At 38.5% G+C, this 19430-nt stretch overlaps 2 protein-coding genes across 6 annotated transcripts; both read right to left on the bottom strand.

Annotated features, from left to right (window-relative positions):
* Positions 1-366: 366 nt before the first annotated feature.
* On the bottom strand, positions 367-13066 carry LOC111785448 (ABC transporter G family member 32-like). Of its 4 annotated transcripts, none has more exons than XM_023665838.1 (25): positions 12525-13066; positions 12016-12136; positions 11802-11890; positions 11627-11711; positions 11357-11516; positions 11211-11287; positions 11048-11101; positions 10808-10898; positions 10429-10730; positions 10066-10347; positions 9541-9857; positions 9284-9444; positions 6847-6950; positions 6593-6752; positions 5967-6089; positions 5758-5849; positions 5345-5677; positions 4973-5263; positions 3989-4072; positions 3778-3911; positions 3472-3699; positions 2607-2778; positions 2284-2538; positions 1475-1586; positions 367-640 (listed from the first exon to the last, which is right to left on the bottom strand). In XM_023665838.1, the coding sequence occupies exons 1-25, from the start codon at positions 12797-12799 to the stop codon at positions 480-482; spliced, it is 4263 nt and encodes a 1420-aa protein (XP_023521606.1). In that variant the 5' UTR covers positions 12800-13066; the 3' UTR covers positions 367-479. The 4 variants fall into 4 exon arrangements, with proteins under 4 accessions (XP_023521606.1, XP_023521608.1, XP_023521604.1 ...); XM_023665837.1 differs by lacking the exon at positions 367-640 and having other exon boundaries at positions 1243-1586; positions 12525-12819; positions 12915-13066; XM_023665840.1 differs by lacking the exons at positions 367-640; positions 6847-6950 and adding an exon at positions 9100-9203 and having other exon boundaries at positions 1211-1586.
* Positions 13067-16268: 3202 nt separating this feature from the next.
* On the bottom strand, positions 16269-19405 carry LOC111785449 (serine/threonine protein phosphatase 2A 57 kDa regulatory subunit B' kappa isoform-like). 2 transcript variants are annotated; one of them, XR_002813670.1, is made up of 3 exons: positions 17411-19405; positions 16693-17206; positions 16269-16471 (listed from the first exon to the last, which is right to left on the bottom strand). XR_002813670.1 is itself a non-coding variant. In XM_023665841.1 (2 exons), exons 1-2 carry the CDS (start codon positions 18554-18556, stop codon positions 16850-16852), a joined length of 1503 nt encoding a protein of 500 aa, XP_023521609.1. In that variant the 5' UTR covers positions 18557-19405; the 3' UTR covers positions 16278-16849. The 2 variants fall into 2 exon arrangements, 1 of the variants encoding a protein (XP_023521609.1); XM_023665841.1 differs by having other exon boundaries at positions 16278-17206.
* Between the last annotated feature and the right edge of the window lie 25 nt (positions 19406-19430).

Raw genomic sequence — 19430 nt, 5'->3', positions numbered from 1 at the left:
AAGACAACAGAAAAGTGAACGATATATATTATATATATAAATGAATAATCTAAGGACAACTAAACAAAATTATCTTCTACATATTTTTTCTCCTTAAAAAAACCTTCTAAATATGTTTTTCTATATCGCTAATTATATTTCCTTTTAATATTTTGTGTTCTTAAATAAATTAAACAATACCCACCATCTCCTTTTTATGGTTGAGGTATTTATTTTAAAATAAAATAAGAGTAGGATTGATTTTGTCTAACCCAATCTTAAAAAGTGAAGGTCCAAGTCTGATCGACCAAGTCCAATAGATCTAGACATTGTTTAGGACTAGGTTAAACCGACCGACTTTCAATAGCCAAACCCGTGACCCAGAAAGAAGAGGAAATGAGGAAACTATTATTTCTTTTTATATAGAAAGATTCGAGCTAGAAGTGTACAATGAGTGATCTTAGGTACATACTATACAGAATCAATAAGAACCAAACCTCTCATCTCCTTTGGAAGTTGAAGGATTTTATGGCGAAAGCAAAGATGGTGGCAAAAAACAGGCAGAAACCAAAGACCATGATGGCAGCTACGCCTAAGAAATCATGTCTAAACCCGAAAACATGCTTGAGAACGTCGTGGATCGCTACCGAGTTAATTCCATCTGATAGCTTTACAAGCTNTCGCTTTTCTACCTTCGTCTTTTTCTTCGTTTTTCTCTTGTCATTGTCATTGGTTATCGTTAAGTATCAGAAGCCTATGTTACACATGATTTTTCACTTGACCATGAATGTTTGTATTAAAGTATTGATTTGAACTTAATTCAATTAGTTATACGAATAATGTTTTTATTTTCCTTATAAAATTAAGTGTTAGTGTCACATCCACGCAATGAGACAAAGATACATGTGGAGAGGATCAAATTTTGGATTTTTTTATTTTTTCTTTTATTTTGAATAATTTTAAATGCTTTTTTTTTCCTAATTAGAAAAGACAACAGAAAAGTGAACGAGTATATATATATATATATATAATTAAAATAAGAGAATATTAAAAATAGAATAAATTTACGTCTCATTCATTCTAATTATTGGATTGATTTTGTCTAACCCAATCTTAAAAAGTGAAGGTCCAAGTCTGATCGACCAAGTCCAAAGATCTAGACATTGTTTAGGACTAGGTTGAACCGACCAACTTTCAATAGCCAAACCTGTGACCCAGAAAGAAGAGGAACTGAAGAAACTATTATTTCTTTCTATATAGAAAACTTCGAGCTAGAAGTGTACAATGAGTGATCTTAGGTACATACTATACAGAATCTATAAGAACCAAACCTCTCATCTCCTTTGGAAGTTGAAGGATTTTATGGCGAAAGCAAAGATGGTGGCAAAAAACAGGCAGAAACCAAAGACCATGATGGCAGCTACGCCTAAGAAATCATGTCTAAACCCGAAAACATGCTTGAGAACGTCGTGGATCGCTACCGAGTTAATTCCATCTGATAGCTTTACAAGCTTATTGTCATCGCCATATTGTGATACTTGGAGTCCATATAAACTCCAAGCCACAGGATTAGCCCAATAATACCATCTCCACCATATTGGGATTCGCTGAAATAAGCAGGAGAGCAACAATTTAGGTCACCTAAAAATGAATATGAGCAAAAGCAACAACATGCTTCTATTGTCATTTGACAGCGGTTATGGTAGGACGAACCCTCCGCTCGTTCACGCGTATGTGGGGAGAGACAAAGAGAACTGCTAAATAACTGATTAACTCAAAAACTTTAGTGGATATTGTCCACGTTAGCCCCACAGTTTTAAAACGCGTCTAATAGGGAGAGGTTTCCACACTCTTATAAGAATGTTTCGTTCTTCTCTCCAACCAATATGGAATCTCACAATCCACCCCCCTTGGGAGTCTAGCATCCTTGCTGACATACCGCTCGGTGTCTAGCTATAATACCATTTGTAACAACCAAAACTCACCGCTAGCAGACACTATATGCTTTGGCCTGTTACGTATCGTCGTCAGCCTCACAATTTTAAAACACATCTAATAGGAAGAGGTTTCCACACTCTTATAAGGAATGCAACGTTTCCCTCTCCAACTAATGTGGGATCTCACAGTTAGCATGACTTCAATTATAATCTATATTTATGAAAGTTAGAAACGAGACAATGTTTTGTGTTTCTTTCCAACGGAGGGGAAACGTAGAGTACTAACCCTCCTAGAACACAGAATTATGAAGCAAAATTGTGTTGCTGAACAACTTAAAAACATGCAAGAGAGACAGTATAGCAATACCTTGTGAGGAATCATGAAGCCACTAAAGAGGTTCCAAAGCATATAGAAGGGAGCAGCAATGATGGAACCCACATTATGATTTGGTGTGATAGCTGTTGTCATCATTCCGTAGAAAGTGAAGTATAGCAAGGTAAAATACATAAAGAAAATATACCAAATGAACTTCAAAGCTGTCCAGTCAAATGCAGCCATGGAGTAGAAAATGGCGCAATAAATAATTGTCTGTGCAAACACATAAGGGAACTCGATAGCCACCTATATATAAAAACAATGCATTAGCCAACTTTCAGGAAGCCAATTACAGGGTACAAATAAGACGGTACCTGAGCAAATGCAAATGGTAATGCAGAATACAATCCAGCAGCTCTTTCTCTATACGAGACAAACCGCTCAATTGAAACAACTGGTTGAACGGCAGTGGCATTGGTGATTCCAATGAAAAGAACAGCAGCATAGAGGGATCCCATAGCATTAAATAAGTCTTGTTGGGTTTCCCTGTGAGAGAAGAAAACAATAAGATGATGTTAGGAATCACTAATCTCCATAATGGTATGATATTGTCCACTTTGAGCATAAGCTTTGGCTTATGCTTTGGACTTCCCAAAAGATTTCATACCAATGGAGATGTATTCCTTACCTATAAACCCATGATCATTTCCTAAATTAGCCAATGTGGGACTTCCTCCCAACAATCCTCCCCTCGAACAAAGTACACTATAGAGCCTCCCCTGAGACCTATGGAGCCCTCGAACAGCTTCCCCTTAATCGAGGCTCAACTCCTTCTCTGGAATCCTTGAACAAAGTATTAACTTTTGTTCGACACTAGAGTCACTTTTGACTTCACCTTCGAGACTCACAACTTCTTTGTTCGACATTTGAGGATTTTATTGAATGACCAAGTTAAGGGTATGGCCCTGATATCATGTCAGGAATCACGGATCTCCACAATGGTATAATATTGTCCATAAGCTCTCATGGTTTTGCATTGGACTTCCCAAAAGGCCTCACACTAATGGAGATGTATTCTTTACTTATAAACCCATGATCATTCTCTAAATTAGCCAATGTCCCTTCTAACCATCCTCAACAATAGTGTTCAAAAATAATGGTGATGGCATGGAAATAAAAGCGAGAAAAAGGTCGAATGTTTCATAGAAATGATAAACAGATCAAAGTTATAGTAGAAACCTTTTGGCACCAAATCTCCAACATATTGTTCCAAGCATCAATGAGATAATAACAGTGTAAAAGAATTTCACTGCAGTGTACTGTGGGTTCCGCCAGTAAGACAAATTCTGTTTCCATAGGCAAGCTAAGAACTGATTGAAATATGACTGAGAATACTTTGTTAGGAAGTTCAGTTCTTTTGAATTACTGATGGGCCTGCTCAAGGTTTCCACCAAGTCTAGATTTCGTCTAAAACAAAAAGAAGTGAACCTAGTCAGAAAACAGATGGCATCTGTATGAAAAATAAAAGAATGAACAGATGCATACTGGAATAAAGTTGATCTCCGGTAAACTTCAGCAAAATCAACTCCAAGACGATTTTCTTCAACTGCAGAAGTGACCTCAAGCATCCATGTAGCAGGATTATAGCCAGATTTGATCTTTGGCACTCCTTCAACTGCCTACATAACATAAGGATGGGACATCTGAGGATTCGTGCATATAAAAATATCTAGCAATCGGCTATAAATAATTTTACCTCAAAGTACTTGATAAGTTCACGAGACTTGGGCCCTAATGGACCAGCATAGATGAGTTCTCCTCCACGCTTCATTAATAAAAGCTGCAGAATAGAATGTCATCATTAGAAAGAACTTCATCAAAACTAATGAATGGAGAGAAAAGAAGTCATCAAGCGGTGACAGAAAAAGATAAAAATAGACTATTGAGATGAAAGAAGCATAAGAAACTCCAATCCGATGACGTCTCCATTACTCTTCTACATATAATTAAGTAATATAGAGATAAGTGGGAAGAAGAAAGAAAGCCGTTCTTCTCAAGTTGGGAATATATAAGATACATGAATAGAAGTAATTGTGTATATTGTAGACGTTAGTGTTGTAGGTAATTGTAAAGTACACAAGATATGATAATAGCATAAAAGAGAGACACGAGGATTGTGAGATCCCATATCGGTTGAAGAGGGGAACAAAGCATTCTTTATAAGGGCGTGGAAACCTCTCCCTTGTAGACGCTTTTTAAAAACTTTGAGGGGAAGCCCAAAAGGGAAAGCCCAAAGAAAATAATATTTGTTAGTTGTGGGCTTGGACTGTTACAAATGGTAATAGAGCCATACACCTGGTGGTGTGTCAGCGATGACGCTAAGCCCCGAAGGGGAGTAGACATCAGGTAGTGTGCCAGTGAGGATGCTAGACCCAAAAGGGAGGTGGACACTGAGCAGGGTGCCAGCGAGGACGCTAAGGCTTTGAATGGAGGTGGATTGTGAGATCCCACATCGATTGGGGAGGGAAATGAAACATTCTTTATAAGGGTGTGGAAACTTCTCCCTAGCAAACGTGTTTTAAAAACCTTGAGGAGAAGCCGAGAAGGGAAAGTCTAAAGAGAACTATATCCACTAGCGGTGGGTATGCACATATAATCAAAATTGATAAAAGAAAACACAATATATGGCACTTGGTAACTCAAAAGTCAAGCAAGTTCTGGAGAAAAAAATGGAGATTACCTCGTCAAAAGATTCAAAAATGTCTATGCTGGGCTGATGGATTGTGCAGACTATTGTACGCCCGGTATTGACAATATTCCTCACTGTCCGCATGACAATGGCAGCAGACCGAGCATCCAACCCTGACGTAGGTTCATCCATGAACACTATGGATGGGTTCGCTACAAGTTCGACAGCAATTGTTAATCTTTTCCTTTGTTCTGTTGATAAACCATCAACACCCGGTAGACCAACTAAGGCTCCACTGAGTGGAGTAAGCTCAACAAGTTCCATCACCTCATCAACAAAAGCCTGCACAAATATAAGCTATCAAGTATCAATATACATTATTTACACACCATACTTTAAAATAAATCATCAATCGGGCTATACCCTTTGTGTCTCCAAGTCAACATCTGAAGGTAATCGCAGCCAAGCCGAAAAGAGAAGTGATTCCATAATAGTCAAACATGGGGAGTGAATATCTGTCTGTTCACAGTAACCAGCAACTCTAGCAAATGTATCCTGCCTTTTGGGATAACCAGATATATGTATGGTTCCTTCAATGACCCCACCAGTTTTTCTACCAGCCAATACATCCATGAGAGTAGTTTTACCAGCTCCACTGACTCCTAGTAGCGCTGTAAGCACACCTGGTCTGAAAGATCCACTAACATTAACCAACAGTTGCAATTTGTCCTCTGTTACCCCTTGTTGCTTCAGCTCCTGTAGTAATACTTTGAATCAGATAATAACCAACCAAGAAATGCCCAAATAATGAAAAATGACATTGATTCATATCTCACCATGGGAACATCAACATAGTAATTAATGTTGCTGAAAGACATAGAAAGTTGTTGGAAGGGAAGTACCATCCCTCTCTGTTTAAAATACTTTCCTGCCAAATAGTTGAGATGGTTAAATTATAAATTAGTTTGCCAATGGCAGCAAGCACTTCACGAATAGCTAAGGAAAACTGTACTAATTTTTTCAAACAGCTTAATCAGATTCAGACCATTCAATGATCCTGAGTATTGCAAATACTGTCTCAACTCAATGACAGTAGTTTCTCCTTTCCTTCTTTTCTCTCTTTCTTGCAGTTCTTCCTTGGAGACTACAGCTTGGCTTTTACCCAAAGCTGTGAAGAAAAGGTGAAGCAACAAATCAGTCATAATAATTTAGAAACATAAATGTACATTTAAAAATAATCATCTTCCAGAATGTAACCGCCCAAGCCCACCGCCAGCAGATATTATCCTCTTTAGGCTTTCCCTTAAGGTTTTAAAACACGTCTACTAGAAAGAGGTTTCCACACCCTTATAAGGAATGCTTCGTGCCCCTCTCCAACCGATATGGGATCTCACAATCCACCCCCCTTGGGGGTCCAGCGTCCTCGCGGCACACCTCCCGGCGTCTGGCTCTGACACCATTTGTAACAGCACAAGCCTACCGCTAGTAGATATTTTTCTTTTTGGGTTTTTCAAGGTTTTAAAACACGTCTACTAAGAGGAGGTTTCCACACTCTTAAAAAGAATGCTTCGTTCCCCTCTCCAACCGATGTGAAATCTCACACAGAATCTTTGGGTACTAAAATAGTGCCAGAAGTAAAATAATATAGTTAACTTGTAACTGATTGCATACGTTTAAGGTACGCCAGGAAGAATGTGAATAGCGTATTCAAAACCACTGTATATCCAAGCAAAGCACCAACACCGATCCAATACCAATAGCTCTCTGTAAAAAGACTGCGTGCTTTTAGTAAAGATTCTCCTAGTGACATGCTTGTATTCTTCCCAACACTCTATACAATGAAGAGAGAAAGAAACAAGTTCAACATCATTGAAAACGCTATGTGCATCTGGGATAATTAACAGTCGTAGAAGTGAGATTATTACCTTGTCCCAAGAATGCCCAAGAAACTCATTAACAGATGCAGCATTTTGGGCATACATCAAAGGAGACCACCAGTAGCCCCATATCCACCATTTTGGTATACGATCTGTTACAATGAAGGAACAGATGTGATACTTGCACACTTCATAGGTTAAGACGTTGATATAGAAAACATGCACTATTAACCTCTTTGGCTGATGGATTGTGCAGACTATTGTACGCCCGGTATTGACAATATTCCTCACTGTCCGCATGACAATGGCAGCAGACCGAGCATCCAACCCTGACGTAGGTTCATCCATGAACACTATGGATGGGTTCGCTACAAGTTCGACAGCAATTGTTAATCTTTTCCTTTGTTCTGTTGATAAACCATCAACACCCGGTAGACCAACTAAGGCTCCACTGAGTGGAGTAAGCTCAACAAGTTCCATCACCTCATCAACAAAAGCCTGCACAAATATAAGCTATCAAGTATCAATATACATTATTTACACACCATACTTTAAAATAAATCATCAATCGGGCTATACCCTTTGTGTCTCCAAGTCAACATCTGAAGGTAATCGCAGCCAAGCCGAAAAGAGAAGTGATTCCATAATAGTCAAACATGGGGAGTGAATATCTGTCTGTTCACAGTAACCAGCAACTCTAGCAAATGTATCCTGCCTTTTGGGATAACCAGATATATGTATGGTTCCTTCAATGACCCCACCAGTTTTTCTACCAGCCAATACATCCATGAGAGTAGTTTTACCAGCTCCACTGACTCCTAGTAGCGCTGTAAGCACACCTGGTCTGAAAGATCCACTAACATTAACCAACAGTTGCAATTTGTCCTCTGTTACCCCTTGTTGCTTCAGCTCCTGTAGTAATACTTTGAATCAGATAATAACCAACCAAGAAATGCCCAAATAATGAAAAATGACATTGATTCATATCTCACCATGGGAACATCAACATAGTAATTAATGTTGCTGAAAGACATAGAAAGTTGTTGGAAGGGAAGTACCATCCCTCTCTGTTTAAAATACTTTCCTGCCAAATAGTTGAGATGGTTAAATTATAAATTAGTTTGCCAATGGCAGCAAGCACTTCACGAATAGCTAAGGAAAACTGTACTAATTTTTTCAAACAGCTTAATCAGATTCAGACCATTCAATGATCCTGAGTATTGCAAATACTGTCTCAACTCAATGACAGTAGTTTCTCCTTTCCTTCTTTTCTCTCTTTCTTGCAGTTCTTCCTTGGAGACTACAGCTTGGCTTTTACCCAAAGCTGTGGAGAAAAGGTGAAGCAACAAATCAGTCATAATAATTTAGAAACATAAATGTACATTTAAAAATAATCATCTTCCACCCCAAGCCTACCGCCAGCGGATATTATCCTCTTTGAGCTTTCCCTTTTGGACTTCCCCTCAAGGTTTTAAAATACGTCTACTAGGAAGAGGTTTCTACACCCTTATAAGGAATGTTTCATTCTCCTCTCCAACCGATATGGGATCTCACAATCCACCCCCTTTGGGGGTCCAACGTCCTCGCTGGCATACCGCCCGGTGTCTGGCTCTAATACCATATGTAACAGTCTAAGCCAAACGCTAGCAGATATTATCCTCTTTGGGCTTTCCCTTCTAGGCTTCCCCTCAAGGTTTTAAAACGCGTCTACTAAGAAGAGGTTTCCACACCCTTATAAGGAATGCTTCGTTCCCCTCTCCAACCGATATAGGATCTCACAATCCACCCCCAAACGTCTTCGCTGGCACACTGCCCGGTGTCTGGCTCTAATACTATTTGTGAGATATTATCCTCTTTGGGCTTTCCCTTTTAAGCTTCCCCTCAAGGTTTTAAAACGCGTCTACTAGGAAGAGGTTTCCACACCCTTATAAGGAATACTCCGTTCCTCTCTCCAACCAATGTGTAATCTCACGTAGAATCTTTAGGTGCTAAAATAGTGCCAGAAGTAAAATAATATAATTAACTTATAACTGATTGCATACGTTTAAGGTACGCCAGGAAGAATGTGAATAGCGTATTCAAAACCACTGTATATCCAAGCAAAGCACCAACACCGATCCAATACCAATAGCTCTCTGTAAAAAGACTGCGTGCTTTTAGTAAAGATTCTCCTAGTGACAACATGCTTGTATTCTTCCCAACACTCTATACAATGAAGAGAGAAAAAGAAACAAGTTCAACATCATTGAAAACGCTATGTGCATCTGGGATAATTAACAGTCGTAGAAGTGAGATTATTACCTTGTCCCAAGAATGCCCAAGAAACTCATTAACAGATGCAGCATTTTGGGCATACATCAAAGGAGACCACCAGTAGCCCCATATCCACCATTTTGGTATACGATCTGTTAAAATGAAGGAACAGATGTGATACTTGCACACTTCATACGTTAAGACGTTGATATAGAAAACATGCACTATTAACCTCTTGAAATAATATATCCTCCGAGAGCCATAACAACTAACATAGTAAAGGATCCAAAGGTATTGGCAACAATCATGTTACGGCCCAATGATCCCATGAGGCGAAAGAGCGCTATAGACATTTGATGCAGAGAAAAGAATAACAAAAATTGCCGCAAGAATCTGCATATGAAGAATCCATTATCAAGTCCATCAATGTCAACATACTTATCCTTATCTCACCAAATTCAAAAGGAATACACAATTTTTACCACTTACCTAGTGATAGCAGGATCATATCCAATCACATAATACGTGACTGCAACCCAGAAACCAGATTCCATGAGTGAAACTGGAATACTCAAGATCCAAGAAGGAAGAGTATAAACCCAGCTTGGATAAAAGTGCAAGTCCCTGTGCTTGTAAAGTACAGGAATTTTGGCCACCAGCATTGACACCTCTGTAAATCCATTAAAAAGGATGATAACAGTAGAAAAGTAGAGTGCCCCAAGATAAATTCCTCCGCCATCAATTGTGTCATGATCCATTGTTGTCCGGAAAAAGACACTCATTGTAATTATTGCAACCAATAGTAACTGCATAATAGAAACAATGAGGACAACATTACAGATAAATTTCATCCTTCAATTGTTGCTTTTATAATGGTCGCATTAGTTGTTTCTATCCTAGCTTACAGACAAAGCAGTAGCAACAAATGGATTTATTTCAACCTCTGAAGATAGTAACATAAAGGCAAAACAAAAACAAAACAAAAAAAATGATAGAGAAGAACTGCGTTACTACCTGAACAAATTTAAAAATGTAGATAAATGAGTTTCGCTTCATTAATAGCCTTAGCAATGAAAAGCTGGTCTTAAGAAGTTCACGCCTTTTTACGCCATATTGAGAAGATGACAAGGAAGCTGGATGGTTATAACGTCTATCAAAAGGAACTTCCAATTCTTCAGATAAACTCTTCCCGATGTGATACAAACGAAAAGCTTTGGCAAACTTTGCTGCGGGGATAAATTGGTAAGGACGATCAGGAACTGACCAGTACTGCTCCTGATCCTTCTTTGATATAACCTATAGTCATTATTGGGTAAGCAAAAATATCAGAAAAATGTAGTGGGAATTTGCAGTTAGATCTCTTCACTGCTTGCTTACTTCTTGCAAGAAGTCTGCAACATTCTTTCTCTCTGGACAGGTGAATCCCATAGCTGCGAAGAAATTAAGAACAGCTTCTCTGGGTCCTTGATATACAATTTGGCCTTCACAAAGAAGTATAACATCATCAAATAGCTCATAGGTTTCAGGAGCAGGCTGCAGCAGAGAAACTACAGTGGTTGAGTCAAGTGCACAGGTAGAATGCCTAAGATATTTGATAATTTGATAGGCTGTTGAACTATCAAGCCCAGTTGATATCTCGTCCATGAATAAAACTCTTGCCGGACCAATGAGCAATTCACCTGAAGTCACGTGTTGTTATTATCAATACCCATATTAATATCATTCAACAGTGTAGAAGAGGTTTATGGTAGCAAACCAGTTGTAAGACGCTTTTTTTGACCTCCAGAAATCCCTTTTAGCATTTCATCTCCTACCAATGTGTCAGCACACACGTCCAACCCTAAAATCTTCGCAGATTTCAATACTTCAGGTATGGAGCAATGACTTCAAAGCATTACAAATAAAACAAAAATAGGTGAAATCTAACAGGGCCAAGGTTGTAACTTCTATTAGCAGTTCAATACATATCAAAATGTGAAAAGCAACTTGGATGTACCTTCATAATGTACTCCACCACAAGGCTTGTCTCTTGACCCCCTAGAGCCAAGGACTGGAGAGAAAATTACAGTAATTTACAACCAGTCAAATTCAAATCATTTAATATATATCTGACATTCAACACGGTAACAAAAGGAAATAAAACGAAAAACATTACATACCTTCATAAATATATCAAGATCTTCATCAGGTTTTATCCCTGCAATCTTTTCCCTTCTTGCTAGTTCCATGAGCATGTCTGTCACAGTTCAAATAAGTATTAGGAGAAGTATTAGCTATCACACTGCAAGATTTTTCATAGCTTTACCATATTTGAACCCCACGCCTTGACAACGGCCTGCAAAATCAAGGGTTTCTCTAACAGTTATCTCAGCAATATGTCGATCCTGCTGACTAACATAAGCTGCTGTCCTCTGCGGAACAAACTCATTGAAGCCATGCCCATTATATGTTATTCTCCCTGATTGCTGACCAAAGAATTAAGAATAAATAGTTTAAATAATCGATGAAGTTAGAATTCATAGCTAATATGAACAATGTTTTTGCAGTGAAGTGCAAAGTTTCAATTATTCAGTACCTGCAAATCACTTCCAAGGCGACCAGCAAGGGCTAGAAGAAAAGTTGTCTTTCCAGAGCTTGGGGGACCCAGTAACAAAGTCAATCTACAAAAGAGCTCGTGATCTTGTCATGTTAAAATATAGAAACATAATCAAAGATTCAACCTCTACTATTCTAAGAACTAGGAAGTTTACCTGGAAGGTCTTATAATTCCACTGACATTGTCTAAAATTGTCAGCTTACTTCTCTGACTGCTGTATATTTTCAGTTTCCTAAGAAGTGTCTGCCACAATAAATATGAACATCAAGTAACCTTCAGACGAACAGATGAAGAAGGCAATTTTCCATGGTTGATTAACAGAAAAATGGCGTACCCCTGTTCGAGATACAGAGTAAATACTACCCTACCTCCATCATGTTGCACATGAAGTTGGGAATAGTCGGCAGAGCCCTGGTTCCAATGTGAACAAACGATTCTACTGTCAACTGTTGAAATCTAACCTCAATCTTTGGGAACTCCAAATCAACTCTAAAAAGTCAGAGAATGTTAATCAATTTAGCTATTCCAGTAGTACAATAATCATAAAAGTTACATATTCACAAGCCAAATTCAGCAGGAAAAAGAACTGGCAAGCATTGCTAGTAGCTGTACGATTAACGACCCTCAAATTGACACAATCTCGAACTTCTAACGGTAGTAATTAGTGAAAAACAGCTCCGTGAAGCAAGAAAACGACATTCTACCCAATAATCACAGGTCCTGTTGTTCATTAATTAATAAGAAGCAAAACAGGAATATAACCAAAAGAAGATCGCCATTATCCTTTTGTTTTTCCTAAACTTTTTCCCAAGAAACAAGAACAGTAATGAACACATCAAATAGTAAGCAATTAACAAAAAGGATGAATTGGAATTACGCGTCGAAGCGCCGTCGCATTCGTTGAAAGAACACCTCGGGATCATCATCAACCGAACTAACCAATCTGTCAATAAGAAGCTTCTGCTCTTGAGCCTCAAGCTCAGTAACATCAACCTCCTTGGTATGTCCAACAATGTTCTTGAAAATTCCTCTCCGCACACGCGAATACGTCGGTAGCCTCTCGAGTGCCGCCCACCGGAGCGCCTCCTCATCTTCCCCCTCCTCCCTGAACGACGCCGTCCGAACGAACACGTTCTCTGCCGTGTTCCACATGGTGGACCGCGATCTATGAGCTAAACCAGAGAAAGGAAACAGACAAGTAATCCAGCACCAAAAGAGAGAGAAAGTTACTAAGAAACAATGCAATGCTTGAAGAGGAGAGTATCACATTGGTGAATCTGAGGCGTCGTTAATCTCTTTGTGGAATGTGAGTGAAGTAATATTGCCCTAGAAATGGGTGGTTGAGCTCTGCATTAATGGCTTCTTCCTCCTCCTCCTCTCTCTCTCTCTCTCTCTCTCTCTCTCTCTCTAACTGAAAGAGCAGAGTGGAAGAGCAGTGTGGGTGAGAAGGATCATTTAATGGCCGCGGGAAGGACAAAAAGAGAGGGTGATGCCTGAAGCATTCCCAATCCCACTCTCGCGCGTATGAAAATCGATATTACTCGCCCGGTAAGGATACTAACAGTAGTGGGGTCCACTTGTTTAGTTTAGTAAATCAATTTATTTTTTAACATTTAAAACTTATTTTAAATATAAAAAAAAATACTTATTAAATTAAATAAATATAGGTATATATAAAACCACTCAATTCACAAAATTATCATATAATTGAGCTAACCCAACTCAAAATCATATCTGTTCGGTTAGGTTCCGATCTAGTTTTAAGGTAACCCGTAAATTAGCTTAATTCATAACTCAACCCAATTTAAAATCATACCGGTTGAATTGGATTGAACGGAATTTTTCGGTCATTGAATTTTTTGAACACCCTTCTCTTTATTAATCCGCGAAAGTAAAATTAATATATCATTAGAGAAATTAAAAAATATATATATATATATATTTTGAATTTATATCCAAATTTATTATATATAAAGAATGGGAAATTGAGTGTGAAATTACGTTAGGGTCCTTTGGAGCGATTGTTGATTAAGCACGACAATGGCGCGCGTGGGACTGGAACATCCGGACAATGTTTTGATTAAAACGGTTGAAATGGGAAAATTTACTGTTGTACCCCTGAAAGAATGGTTGTTTTAGAAAGGGCGGGTAAATATCCCATTTTTGTAGCTTAGTGTAAAAATGGAAACTTGAAATTTAGAATAGGAAAGTGGGTTAGGCTTTGACGTGGACCTCATAAACAAGCACGTTTTACCAAATGGTTACTTTTTTCTTTTTTTTTTTTTTACCATCTACTCAAATGGTAACAACGGTATGATATTATTCTCTTCGAGTAGGTCAATGTGGCTCTAAATAATAATAGTATGATATCATTCTCTCTGAGTAGGTCAACGAATCTCTCGATAATAATTGTATGATATTGTGCTCTCTGAGTAGGTCAACACTCTACCATTGACTTCTCTTCCATTTTTTTTAAAAAGGTAGCGTCTGACAGTGAACACTAAATAAGACCATAACAAACCAAAACTAAATTCGCGCAATGCGGCCGAGCTTGTTGGATGTGCTAAGCATAACGAATCAGAATCAGAGACGGATCAAGGTAGCTTGCTGCCAAGCCGATAGGCAAAGGGTTGAAAGATGGAGCGTGCAAAGTCAGTCGTGCACCTTTTGTGTAATCCGTTGGTCCTAACAATATCTTTCTGTTAGGGGGCACTAAAATGGAACTTTGGTTGGATGCTGGTAATTGCCACTGAGATGTCAAGCAGATTCTTAGGTGTCGACGAATGGTCGACCACCTCGGAGCATAGCTAGATGAACCAATGTGAATGAGTGTAAAGTTCATGACCCGAACACGATTGGTGCCAACCACCTAAGGACTACCATGGTAGTAAGAGAGGTCAAGTAGGGACAATCGAGGTACAATAAATGTTACTTGAAATTAATAAATAGTAATAATAATAATAAATGGTTGTTAAATTAGATTAATGGTAGGTATAATAAATGTTGTATTATAGTTTTATGAGGTGTGACAAAATGTTATAAAAAGTAAAAATAAAATGAGTCAACTTAGAGCTAATAGTGAGTAAAAGGTAACATTAAGTAGGGAACATAATTCATGGCCATCATTTAATGAATAGGATCAAACCCACGTCGTATTTTTACTCAAAAATATTTTTTTTAACGAGCTTTCCGACAAAGAACGTGTTAGATGGGAAAAATTACAACACTTAATTTGAGGTGAAAATTGATGATTTATAGTGAAAAATAATACAATTTGAACGGGAAATGAGAAGGGAGTGAATATATATTTCTCCCTGTTAGCTTAATACGGCCGAGAACGGAGATTATAAAATTTCCGCTCCAATCTCGTCAGAGAATTTTACTGAAGATCAAAACCTGAGAGGTGGGATGGTATTAGTGGGTGAGGAAAAGCTTATATTGGTGGCTACCCTTGAGATAGGGAAGTTTTGAAATATGCACAAAATTCCACCATGTCTTTGTATTATTTCTTGCCAAACCATGTTTGGTTTGTAGGTGAGAATATTAATGGCAAATTCAATGGTAGTGTGACTAAAAATATTTAATAAAATTTTAAATGAAATGGAAGAGAAATTAATAAAAAAAAAAACCCGTACATTAATTTACTTTGTCATGTCCAAAGAATTAGCTGTCTCAACCGTATTATGATAAGGTCAATGCATCAGTCAATCGGTGTGGATGTGATCAACTATGTAAGTCGTAGCGCTTGTAGAAACCGTCCTTTTTGTAGAGCATTGTTGTCGAGGAATGTTGGAGGAAAATAGAGGAAGATTTTGGAGAATGCTCGGATGGAGGCTGGTTCATGTGAGGTAGAAGAAGCGGTCCGATATCTGATTCGAGTGGTTCGATTTGGTTTGGGTCCATATGCTCAATGGAGACAAGCCTAAACCACTAAAGCCCAAAAAAGATGTGGGATGCGACTTGACTCAACTCATATTTTTTTAACACTTTCATCTGTTAGGTATATATGCATGTAATCATGTGTATGTATACATGAAACTAAATAGACACGAAGACATATAATTTGACCTAAATACAATCATTTGTCAAGAAATATTATATCTCGAAAGAAAAATGCACGGAAGACGAAGCCAAAATTCGCTTCTCTTTAAGAGTGCAAGATGTGCAGACGGGAAGTATGCAACCAGACCACAGAGCTTCCAACAGTGATAGGTGCTGCTACTAGATGGGCCGCCCAAAACCTGAGCTAACATTTCGATCGAAAATCCACGTCAGATCATTACGAGACGAGATGAAAAAGGCCGACTGAAACTCCGAATCCATGAGGAGGAAAGAGAGTGAGGAAAGAAAATGATATTGTCGGCCGAATGGTAGCTAGAAGAACACAATTATTGTACAATCTATTGTCCTTTGTAAAAAAAAGAGCCAAAGTTACAGTCAGGCCAATGCAGAGGTCAGAATTTGGCTGGTTTTGTTACCCACCTTGAATCATCCTCTGTTGTACAGAGTAGCCAACTTCCCTTTCTCTCTCACAATCAGAGCCATTCATTTCTATCAGACGGTTCTGATCTTAAACATCATAGATCGTCATAGATCCCAAAAAGATTACGCGAATCCAGCAAACTCAATGTATAAAGCATCCACTACCATTTAAAATTGATAGTTCGATCTTCATAAACTCAAACATAAATATGTATATATAGTAAAGTATTACATTTTATTATATAATTTTCGAGATCGAAAATAGGGTTGGAGGTATGAACCGGAAAAGCGTTCCTCATCTCCGTCCCCGTTTTAACTAGAAACGGGGATTCGCCTCAGTTTCTGCAATTTAAACTCAGAAGATAAGAGAAAAAGACATGGAATTTTCAGAAGAACAAACAAGCTCAAAGCTGAAGGCTTCAATATGCTACCAATGGAATTCAAAAGCACAAAATCCCATCATGAATGAGATATGAAAAACAGTGAAGAAACACACTGTTTGATAAAGGATACAGATTTCGTCAAATCTATGGCAACCAGAGAGGCTGCTTTTACCCACACACCTGTACAGATAGTTTCAGCAGGACCTGATCAGATCATCCATAGCTTGTTTGTTGCATCTCGGCATGGAACCGAAAACTCGGTTGAATCAAAGAACTAGATCCCGGGATACTGCGTAACTACCGTCGTTTTGTTGAGTTGATCTTCCAATTCAAGTGACTAGCCAGCAACTGCACATGCTGCTGGTTCTACCAGAAACGAAATGTTAGTAGATACAGGTTGTGGAGTTGCAGCATTCTCGAGTCGCTCCCATGTCAATCTCCTCTTCTCTGATGCTGCAATCGACCTTGATTGTTCCTCCTTCGAGTCAAGCTCGCAAGCTAGCACAAGCTCCTCGTCCATCTCAAGAACCAACTTCTTCACATTTAAAGTTAGATTTAGTACCGCGTTGCTCCAATGCTTTTGTGTATTTCGTTCGAGTGCTGGGATAATAATCGGAATGATCGCTTGTCGGTTGTGTGCAACAAGATTGATGATGTGTTCGTTGTTCCAAAGCAAGTGAGCTTTCTCTGCCACCTAAAAGAATTGGAAAAATAAACAAATGTACCAGCCAAAACTCAACTAAAAGATCGAAAAGCTCCTAATTCTTCATATTTATCAAGGAATTGATCCATTTGAAGCTCTTCAATGCTTGTGAAATATGCATACACTATAATATATGAAAAGCCAAAATCTAGTGAATTGCAAAGAAGAAAACAGCAAATAATCACAGATAGCTACCTGGTAATGAGAGCTATTCAAGCAATATCCGATTCGCCGAAAGAGAGAGACCATGATCTTCTGGAACTCGACCATGCTGATCATTTCCAGAATCTCTTCTGTTTCACTTAAAAACATCAGCTCTTTCTGGCTATTTGTTAAAGGCCAATATCTCAAGAGTCCCCTTATAACTGTACTGGCCAACTTGGGATCCTTGTCTATGAACTGTACAATACAATACGTCAATTGTTGATGATAAATTCCAACCGATTTTGGTTTGTGAAGAGGAATGAGCACCCTCCATAAAAATGTCTTGTGTTCCTCCTTCAATGGCAATGCAAACCCGGTAATCACGCTACCAAAGATCTCCAACAGCTCTGCAATTCCGTTATGCCGCTCTGTCTCGAAAACAAAATGATATATGACATTGCTAATAGCCTTCCTGATGAAAAGCCTGTGTATCATGAACTTCCCATAGACACGGTGAAGGATTGTTTTCAAGCAATCTCTTTCTCTTGGATCATCAGAATCGAAGAGATCGAGTAATCTTGAGATAAAAGAATGATCGAGATATTTTTTGGCCACTTTTGCATCTAGAGAATTGTTACTGACAAACTGAACCAGCAGATCATATACATTTTGCATATGCGACCAAGCTGGGTCAAATATTGGTTCTTCATCCTCCGTTTCTCCACCAGACGAAGTTGAGCGAGATTTGGGTGGGAATACGCGAAAAAGATTAGCAGCACATAACTTACACACTGCTGAAATTGTTGTCTCGTTGAACTTTGCAGATCCAGAGGTAACAAAATCAACAATGTCTATCAACATTTGACGTTTAAGATCCTGCTTCTCCATATTGTTCAAATCGAAAACCTCACAGCAATAGTTCAATTTACTGACAAACAGGTTTTGCTTCTGTGGATTTGGAACATCTTTGAATGACAGATGAGGATCCACTGCTTCTGCTGCAATGCTTGCAGGGAAAACTGCTGAAGAAACACGTTTGACGACATTTAATTTACTCGAGAAAGCACTCCCGACATTTGTACACTGGAAAACATGTCCAAGACGGGAAGAATTATTGCCAGAATCGTTTGTTGCAGAATCCACAGTCTCCGACTTCTGCAACTTCCGAGGAAGTTTGCTCAATATTTGCTTGAGCATGGCGAGATGCTTCACGATCTGGACGACGAGCACTTAGAATCAAGGTGCCTGGATAAATTCAGAACATGGTATGTGAAAGAGCTCTAGCTTAAAAATCTATCCTAGCATCCACAAGACAATGGAAACTTCTCTTCAGCAAACTTTCTGATGTATCTGCAATTCTTTAGAAACGACTATTCAGCATGCAGCATTCAAGGAATTCAGATATAACTCTTTAAACCATAATTATGAACCCGGCATCGACAAATTGAAGCTTAAAACTATGAACACCAGAATTAAAGTAAGATAAGAGGACCCAGATAACTTTGAAACCTTAGCTATTAAAAATAGTATTAAGGGAATAGTTTCACGCTCCAAAGGCATTATGTACAAGAACTTGTATCGAAAATCCTTATGAGTTGAAGCTCAGTTTAGCAAACTTGTGTAGGTGCGAAAGCAAGATAAGTATTCTGAAGCTACTGGGAAAGGCAGATTCATGAATTAACAAAGAAAGTTCAAGAAGAATTCACGAAAAGACAAGCAAAAAAGTGTTCCAGAGACAACAGAAGCCATTCTCCAAGTTAAGATCGAGAGGCATTTGCCCCAAAACCTCCAAAAAGAAGAAACGCCTCTTTTCATAAAATCCAAGCATATTGCATCGGAAAATCCAGATTCGAAGCCACAAAACAAGTCCAAAGCCAGAAATAGCAATCAAAAGACAGACTGAATCACAGATCTGGTGGAAGAAAATTTCCAAACTTAGCAAAATAGAAGCAGAAGAACAAAGTCGATACACTTAACAACCATAGAGCACAAGCAACATCTGCGATCATCTTCATAAACAAGCAAATAACAAGCTTCCAATTACAATTTCCAACAAAAAAAAAAAAAAAAA

This window comes from Cucurbita pepo, unplaced genomic scaffold, assembly GCF_002806865.2.
Source record: "Cucurbita pepo subsp. pepo cultivar mu-cu-16 unplaced genomic scaffold, ASM280686v2 Cp4.1_scaffold000493, whole genome shotgun sequence".
Taxonomy (NCBI): Eukaryota; Viridiplantae; Streptophyta; class Magnoliopsida; order Cucurbitales; family Cucurbitaceae; genus Cucurbita; species Cucurbita pepo.
This window is presented reverse-complemented; position numbering and strand designations above follow the sequence as displayed.

What these genes read in the sequence shown, in the direction of transcription:
- LOC111785448 (XM_023665838.1), bottom strand. Translation starts at nt 12,799, where the DNA reads ATGTGGAACACGGCAGAGAACGTGTTCGTTCGGACGGCGTCGTTCAGG. An exon ending in TATGATCCTGCTATCACTAG is followed by an intron (nt 9,445 to 9,540) that starts GTAAGTGGTAAA and finishes CTTCATATGCAG; the next exon opens with ATTCTTGCGGCAATTTTTGT. An exon ending in TACCATTTGCATTTGCTCAG is followed by an intron (nt 2,539 to 2,606) that starts GTACCGTCTTAT and finishes TTTTATATATAG; the next exon opens with GTGGCTATCGAGTTCCCTTA.
- LOC111785449 (XM_023665841.1), bottom strand. Translation starts at nt 18,556, where the DNA reads ATGCTCAAGCAAATATTGAGCAAACTTCCTCGGAAGTTGCAGAAGTCG. An exon ending in TGAATAGCTCTCATTACCAG is followed by an intron (nt 17,207 to 17,410) that starts GTAGCTATCTGT and finishes CAATTCTTTTAG; the next exon opens with GTGGCAGAGAAAGCTCACTT.